Consider the following 8,873-nt stretch of genomic DNA (forward strand, 5'->3'; position numbering starts at 1 on the left):
GACGGTGGACCAAACACACATGCGCACTTAGTGCATTCCGCTCCACTCCTCCCACCTCCCATGGCCCAGCCCCGCCCTGAACACACTGCTGGCTGAGCCAGGAGATGAAAGATAAAACAATATCATTTTATTTTTCACCTCCTGGCTTAGCCAGGGGAGTGACACTAGTTTGCCATTGCGAACAAGCCGCCTCTGTATTTACCACCTTGTGAAGGTTTGAGCGTACATCTTTCATCATTGTATGTTAACAGGTTTTTTATTCTATGTCCCATTTGTTAATGACTACAAATTAATTTTCTTTGTACCTGCCTTTTATGGTGTATGGCAGAATGAAAAAAATATAAACCCCCCCTCACATGACTTTCTCCTGTATGTGTACAGTGAATCTTTATTGTAAACCACTCTGTCATCCTTGCAGATTTTAGCAGCACTGCATGAAAATTTACAAAAATGCATTAAAAAAATGTATACTTTTTTTGCACATCAGGTGAAAGGAGGGGATGTGCCCTTGATGTGCCATTTTTCTTTCCTTTTGCAAGGAACTGTGCCTCTTTGGGAAGGGCAGGGCATTGCAAGAGTGAAGAAAGATGATACATCAGTCCCAGAGTCCCTGCATCAGAAACTTAGAACAAGAGGTAACCATTTTTATATAGAGTGCCTCTTTCAAATCAAACCAAAAATAATTTAAATTCAGTTTTTCTAGTTTAATAACTCATCTTCCTCTTTTTACAGGTCAGTTTCTATTCGTCTGGTCTAGTGTTCAGCAATAAAGTCCTGTTTCCATCTTTCTTCCGCACCATTCCAAGCACTGTACATCAGGCTCATGGACTTGCCCAGCTTGTACTGCATTTTGGGTGGACATGGGTCGGTTTGCTGTACAGCAGTGATGATTATGGACTAGAGGGGTTTAAAATTCTGAACAAAGTCTTGCAGAATTCTGGGGTCTGCCTAGCGTTCCAAGAGAATCTACCTGATCCGAGTCCTTACATCACCCAGAAGACCAGCAGAATCCTGGAGGTGATCAGAAGCTCCTCTGCAAATGTCATCATCGCATTCACACCTGGGCATTACCTGCACATCCTTTTTACTGAATATTCAAAGTACAAGATTACAGGAAGGACCTGGATTTCCACTGAAGCTTGGTCTGTCCCCGCATATTTACCCTCCGTTATTGCTAGGCCTTTTGCTGGCACCATTGGGTTTGCCATTTATGAGGGTGAGATGCCAGGTTTTAAAAGCTTCCTGCAGAAGGTCAGCCCTTTCACATTTCCAAATGACCCATTTGTTCAGCTGTTTTGGGAGACAGCATTCAGCTGTCAGTGGCCCAAAGACGAAGGCAATGGGATGTTGGCTAACAGCCAACTCAACACAAGCAAAGCCTTCTGCACTGGCACAGAGAAGATGGAGCAAGCCAACCTTCAATACCTAGATGATTCGGACCTGAGAATCAACTACAATGTGTACAATGCCGTGTATGCCGTAGCTACTGCCCTACGAGAAATGAAGTCATGTGAGCCAGGCCATGGTCCCTTCCCTAACTACACATGTGCTGACCTGGAGAATATTAACCCATGGCAGGTGCGACATGAGCCTCATTTGTTCCAATTAGTAAAATGCTGCTATTGTTTGTTTAGTGTCTCCATTTTGTTTGCCCCACTATTCTTGCCGGTTACAATTTAGTTCTTGCACTTTTAATCTACGATTAAAAATGTAGAACTTGTCAGGCTATAGCTTTCATAGAACGATTTTTCTTACTGTGCACTTAAAAGTATATAGAAAGTAGTGGTACTAGAATCATTATAACACTACAAAAAGTATTTGTCAGACATCACACAGATTATTTTTTGGTATGCAACCGGTTTTAATAGGTATCATAGACTACAACAAGATTCATATATATGCCACCAAAGTGTTTAATGTGTTGTAATTAGAGAATGAAAGTATCTTCTTTCCAAAGTCTCAACTTTTTAAGACACACAACCTTTGAGTTAATACTTGTCAGTTTGTGGTGGAATAATACTTTGATGATGATTACAGAGATGACATTTGAAGTACTACTCGCAGGGACTAAAGTTGTTCATCACAACATTGCAGGCAACACACACACATGCACCCACACATATATACATACATATACTGTATATGGATATAGATTCACTGAAAAACCCTAAGATTAAAGTAACATTATAGTTAGGTGGACTTTTCAGCGGCAAACATTTTGCACTAAACCAGAACACAAAAATTCACCAGTTATAGTTAGCAGCTCTAAGTATAACTTTCACCCCACTATGCACTACATATGACCTCACATATGACATCACATATGACATGTTCTCTTGCATAATTTATGACATCACTGATTACATCTCAAATTACATCATAGATGTCTTTTCTGATGACATCATCCAATGAGTGTGCTAGTTTGTTTTACAGTTTACAGAGTGGCAAGCAACTACCATATTAATTCTACACATTTTTGCGCTGCTTTGGTGTAGCTAATGAATATTAATATTTACAAAATGCATTTCCCCCTAATGCTAAATAGCTGTGTAGAGGTATTCAGCACGTTATAAATGTTTGCATTCATGAGTAACTCTGTGTGTGAGTGACAGTTGACTTCTATTGATTGTGCTCCACACAACATTTGGGTTCTACAGAAAAAGTTTCCAACAGACGACTGATTTTGCGTAGTAGATACTAACTTTTGTAAACATGGAAAGGTGTGCGTGCCAGTGGCAGCTGGTGACTTTTGAAAGTAGTGGAGCGTAAAAGTTCTTTCCAATTTTCATGGCACAAGCAAGGTACCACATGGTCCCAAGGTTTGACCTGCATAATACACAAGCAGAATCCTGTGACCAATTCTGGCTTCCCCGCTTGACCAAACTGTGTGATCCTAGGCAAATATTTAATTTACCAAGCCTCACTTTTCTTCATTATCACATATGAGTTCACCTTAAAATATACAAAGACATCGTAAGTTTGATTTCACAGAATATAATGTTGCTTAAGGTATCATAAGAAATTAGGTCCCATATGTGGTGTACAACAACTGACTAATAGCATTGTCATTAGGGAGGGAACACAGGATTGTTTCTACATTTATGTTTAAAGAAATTGTGTTTAAAATATAGCAGGCACGCATACTCTCTCTCATACATGTGCTTATACAGTCACGCACATCAGTGGCAGTCAGCCACTTGTTATTGTGTTGTAAGGCAGCCAGCACCGGGGTGAAGCTGCTGTGTTAATCGCTGCGAGTCACGGAGCAGTGCACTCCTGGCACCGTGCTCCATGCAGTCGTCAGTAAGAGGGAAGGGAGCTTGCGTGAACATAGTGGCAGGGTGACTGCGATGCGCCCAGGGCCATAGCCACCTGGGCCCAGCAGGGCCTGGCACCCTATATTTGTGCTTACCCCCTAAATCGTATGCCAGAACTTTGTTAAATGAGTCTTTATAGGAGTTTAACTAGGTATTGCTTTGCGTTAGCCATCCTTTTGTTGTGGCGTGTTTACAGTGTCAGTTTCTCAGTGAGGTTTGACATAGCTTGAATCTCTTTATAGAGGGACACGTTAAGTCTGTTGTAGTATGTGTTTCAGTGATTGGCAGATACTATGGTGCCACGCCTTCACTCGGGCAGTAAGGCTAGGGCACCATTGCGGTAGCTGAGGAGCGATTCGCCACACACTTCTGTGCTGCTGGGTTGGTGGCAGTTACAATCAGTTCACAACTTCCCTTAAAAATGCCCCGAATGGGGCAGAAGCACAGCGTGCATAATGTATTGTGAAGCACTATGTAGGCATATGTTCATTTCTCTTATTATCTTCTTTTCCATGGCCCGGCATGGTGCCAGTAACATGTGAGAGTCAAAGTAAAACTGGGGCCAAGGCCTGTGCTTGTAGCAATATCTGGCCAGCCTGCAAAAATAATTCATTCACATAGAAAGAGAATACTAGTCTGCCACAAGTGAAGGAGATGTTCATCTAAGATAATACTTAACTAAAAATGCCATATAGTGGTGGGTGACTTGAATGAGGTGCTGGTTTTAGGGTGAAAGAAATGTTTTTGGGGGGGGGGGCGAAGGAGTGCCATCAGTGGCAGGAAGAAAGTGTGAACAATTTTAAATATTGTGGAAGCCGTCTCATCTGTCTAAAATTGTTGCTTTGTGCACAAAATGAAACTAACATACACTTTCAAAATACAGTGTCTTTAACAAATGTCCTGTAAACTGCTACATTAACATTACAAACATCAGACCCAATAAGTGAATTAAGGAGGATTAGTGCCGGCTGCTGTCATCTGTGTGAAACATATGGCTCATAGTTTAAAATGCCAGCAATAGTGTTTGATGGGTTAATACACACACTGCATAGATTTGAGTAATTAGAATATCAAGCTCTCTTTTTGTGAGAAGTATTTTATACAGTATGAAGCCAACTCCAAGGAGAAGCGAGTCAGAAATGATATTTAGGCCCTCATTACAACTCTGACGGTCCTAGGACCACCAGACTCGCCGTGGCAGTAGGACTGCTGCCAATGCGGCTGTCCGACAGCCTCATTATGACCGTGGTGAAAGTGCCACGGTCCGACTGTCTTCACCTCCACTTTTTAGCCGGCTGATGGCCCGGTGGTGCAGGCGGCGTTAATCTGCCAGAGCAGCGCTGCCATGGGGATTACAAATCCCGTGTTCGCCAGCTTTTGCATGGTGGTTCCACCACCAAGAAAAAGGCTGGTGGAAATGGGGTGCCAGTGGGACCCCCATGGGCAGCCCCATTGCGCTTTTTACTGCAGAAATTACAGGCAGTGAAAAGCATGACAGGTGCTGTCACACCCAACGCACTGCAACATTGCTGCCGGCTCGCCAATGTTGGGGGTAGTTTCCCGCTGGGCCAGCGGCCAACTCATAATAGTGCCAGCGGGCAGAAGACCGAACTGACGGTCTTCTATCCTAACAAGTTTGGTGGGCGGCCTTCGCTGCCCTTCAAACTCGTAATGAGGCACTTAATTTCATGTCATTTAACATTTTTTAGAATAGAACAAGACAACAATCACCAAGATGTGCCCCAATATATATCTCATGTAACCTGACACACTAGTTTCAATGTTTTGAACAAACCCAACACTTAAGCAGGTGAGTAATTAATTACATAATGCTTCAAATGAGGACCCTATTACCAAACATGCCCACTAAGAAATTCTGGAAAGGAAACAAAAGGCGAGAAAAGGGGTGGAGACAAAAACAGATAATTCAAGGGAAGGAGAGGAAGGCATAAAAAAAGGAAGAGAAGGCTGGGTCTTGCAGGAATACAGATGATGTACAAGGAGAGAGGAACCACATCAAGATACCACAAATATGCCAGTGCTATTAACACGCCTCCTCCCCAATAGTCCTATATGCTTACAAGGGGAATCAAATGGGATTATCTAATTCATTATCAGAACCTCTGCTGCAAAATGACAGTCAGAGTTCACCACTCCAGCACCTTCCTTGTTGCTCTCTGAACTTGTTTACCACCTTCAGCCCTGCCATTTACAATATGGAGGATGTGACCTCTAAGTGAGCGGTTGTAGTGCCACAGTCCAGAGCACCTTTGTTTTGGCCTGCATAGTCGAGCTGATATGTGGGAACAAGATGATCCTCCTACCTTCCACCTGCAAAGCATAAATCAGTAGCACAACCTTTTTAATAAGAAGGAGCACAATGACAGTACTGTCATCACTTTCTTAGGAAAAGCTCCCTCTCCAAGAGGTGAATCCGTACACTTTCTTGATCAGAGTACAGTCAGAGTACTCAGGGTGGGAAAGATACTCAGAAAACAATGCTTCTGTCTTTTCTATCACAGACCCACCAGCCTGATATCTCAAAATCCCAATGTTGAATGTTTTTTGTGATTTTGAAATGACTCATTCCTTCCTTCTACACCATCACCCCAGCTATCCACCTCAAACTTAGCCTATATCCTTTGCCTTCTTCTAGCCTCTACCCCATGTCTTCCTCTAGTCTGTCCATTTGCCCCTCTGTTTGCTGTGTTTTTATTCTCATATCCTTCATTGTGGTGTCCAAAACTTTCATTTTAGCCTCAACTCATTCGAATTGTACCTAAGAAGCCACTGATTAATGATTTTTCAATATTGTCTAGCATCACTTTTTTAAGATAGTATCTTGTTGCTATCAGCATTTCCCATCCCTTTTTTCTTCTAAGGGAAAGGTGGGAAAAGGGTGCTTTTCTCCTTGGGATTTTATCAACATTATGTCATTGTAGATGAGGTATACTGCTGTCAAAAGGGCATCAAAAACCTCCAAAGTTCTCTCCCACCTTCAGCCCATTATACTGTAGTGGTCTGAACTGATCCCAGTTAAAGCTGTATCCACCAGCCATTCAGGAAACAACCACAACTCCATTGCCTGCTGGCAGTGCATCTACAATCTTGCAGGACTCTTGCAGGATCGCAAATAGTAGAAATCAGTAGATGAGTTCTGTGGTCCTTGTTTTTCAGAGAAGGTGTGTAAGAGATAAGTACTGTGATGAGTGGATGGTTGTTTCTTATTGTTTTTAAATGTTACAATCCCACCAGACACTCGTGAAACCCATATGGAATATTACTGGGTCTGCCACAAAGGTTTAAAATCCCAATGAGAAATCTTATTACATGGTTGAAAAAATGCTGTGATGGTATTGGCTGCAGAACCAGAGATAGCCCAGTTTGTCCTTGGTACATTGGAACACAAAAAAGTCTGTTTGAGTTGTGTTTAGCAGAAGTGAATTTATGTGGAGCTGAAAGACACTGGTGTCTTCATCTTCCTAAAGGAAAGAACCTCAAGTTCAGGTATTTAATAATATATTCTATATAAGCTTTGTTGTGAAGTGTCAGTAAGTGCCCTAATGTTGGTAAAGTTACCCTACACTATGTTTACAAAGTGAAAAACAGTTTACGGAGTTGTAGGTGTGTTTATACAGTATAGCTTTTGAGAGGTACATATTATAATGCAGAAAGATGTGAGCAAGATTTGCGGATTACGTTAAAACATGAAGTGTTTCAACTGTATATACTTGTCAGTAAAGGAAGTACTGTTTTCTAAATTACAAAACAAAAAATGGAACTATACAAGCTCTACTGTTATGACCCTCATATGAACCTATATATGTTAGCCCTGTGAGGTGTGTGAATGGTTGTAGTCCTATTTCTACAGTGAAACACAAGGGTGAGTGTTAGCAAAGGTGTATTAAGATGATTCTGTTACTTTAGAAACAGTTGTGGAAGCAGAGCCAATGGCATGTTATAAGTTAATTGCAAAAATATGACAACAGATTGGTTTAGGGTGTTGTACTTTAGAGGATAAATAAATGAATAAGAAGTTATTGGTACACTAGATTCAAATATGTGATTGTGGATGAGAATGCGGTAAAGCTTTGACAGTATACTGATGTATCACTGTTATGAATTACTGTTCAGGATGTGATTTTTTTTCTTTTTTGTTACTTTGCCCTTTTTAGGAAGAAAATGAAAACTTGTGCTTGAGGAAAGAATTATCTGTTTACTTGAGCAGCAATTAAGAGCCTTGTTAATGTCACACACTCGCCTGATCCCAACCGTGGAGGCCACACTGGAGCAAATGCTGAACCTCCACCCCCTCCAGGAAGACACGAGACTCAGGCACAGCACCTAAATCCAGCAGCTTCCAGGGGGGGGAGGGACAAAATAAGAAAAAGAAAACTTGCCGTACTGGTTGTGCTCAGCAGCCGGGCTACTCTGCTTAACAGGATGTGTAGCTCCTGAAACCTTGCGGGTATGCGAAGGGATTTATACCTGCGGTATCGTGAAGACGCAGTACACTGGGAAGAACAAGCAGAGACGATTACTATCTATACACTAACGAACCTCTGCACATTATATTGTGTTGCTTCAATAAGCGACACTTTCTTTCTTATTTTCTTTAAAATCATGGCATAAGAGCTGAATAACCAGATTCTTGTATGAGAATATTTGGAAAACTCCTGAGGAAGAACTTGAAATACTGATTGGAGCCGCTGGCTTTCCCAGGGTAAACTCGGACCTTAGATTGGAGTTTAGAGAAACCCCCAAGGTACACTTCGAGACAAGGTTACACTAATAACTACGCTACACTTGGTACATAGGTTTCACTTGAACAGGGATGCACTTGGAACACGACTGGAGTTCCTGGCACTTCTAAGGTTGCACTGGGTACATAGGCGTGGAGTTACTGACACTTCCAATGTATGCTTAGAAACAAGGTTACTGACAGAACGAGGTTGCACTTGGAAGAAGGTTATACTTGGAACAAGACTGGAGTTACTGGCACTTCCAAGGTTTGCTAGAAAACACAGAATGGATGTTATAAGGCTCATACAAATATCAATTGCTTCAAAATAACATTCTTCTTGACACTTCTGTTCACTGGAGAAAGCATAGGATTAAGTCTCCGGACCATGAGAAAAAACAGTTCAAGTGCCATGGTTGAAGAAAGAGTCAGGAGCAAGGCAGCCAAGGAGTGCTGGAGGATAAATTATGAAGAAGGAAATGGAGGCAATTATGGAGTCCTAAAAAGGCTGGATGACAGACTTCCTTACTACTATAAAGGATTAGTGTGCACTAACCTGAAGGGAAGGTACTTAGCATTGCCTAATACTTTAACTGTAATCCCAAGATTGCAGGAGGCTTAGTGCAAGAAACTCAAGAGAGGCAGAATAGTAGCTCATGAAGGAAGACCCTGGAAGCATTGCAGAAGCCAGGATCACGAGGTCACCATAAGGCGTGAAGGACTAGAACGCTGGTAGTTCCGTGTGACTCGATGCTGAGTGCAGGGAAGAAGATTGTCTAGGACTGCAGTGTTGAAGATCAGGGCGACTTAGGGGA

At 42.0% G+C, this 8,873-nt stretch overlaps 1 protein-coding gene across 1 annotated transcript; it reads left to right on the forward strand.

Moving 5' to 3' along the window:
* The first annotated feature begins 587 nt into the window (after positions 1 to 587).
* On the forward strand, positions 588 to 7,552 carry LOC138267197 (extracellular calcium-sensing receptor-like). The gene is made up of 3 exons (XM_069216048.1): positions 588 to 635; positions 733 to 1,578; positions 7,493 to 7,552. The coding sequence occupies exons 1-3, from the start codon at positions 588 to 590 to the stop codon at positions 7,550 to 7,552; spliced, it is 954 nt and encodes a 317-aa protein (XP_069072149.1).
* The last annotated feature ends 1,321 nt before the right edge of the window (positions 7,553 to 8,873 follow it).

Source organism: Pleurodeles waltl, chromosome 12 (assembly GCF_031143425.1).
Source record: "Pleurodeles waltl isolate 20211129_DDA chromosome 12, aPleWal1.hap1.20221129, whole genome shotgun sequence".
In the NCBI taxonomy this organism is placed as follows: domain Eukaryota; kingdom Metazoa; phylum Chordata; class Amphibia; order Caudata; family Salamandridae; genus Pleurodeles; species Pleurodeles waltl.

Bases quoted from the DNA above. Each gene is read 5' to 3' on its own strand.
- LOC138267197 (XM_069216048.1), top strand. From the start codon at position 588: ATGATACATCAGTCCCAGAGTCCCTGCATCAGAAACTTAGAACAAGAG. The intron at 636-732 runs GTAACCATTTTT...CTCTTTTTACAG, and splicing joins TCAGAAACTTAGAACAAGAG to GTCAGTTTCTATTCGTCTGG. The intron at 1,579-7,492 runs GTGCGACATGAG...TGCCCTTTTTAG, and splicing joins AGAATATTAACCCATGGCAG to GAAGAAAATGAAAACTTGTG.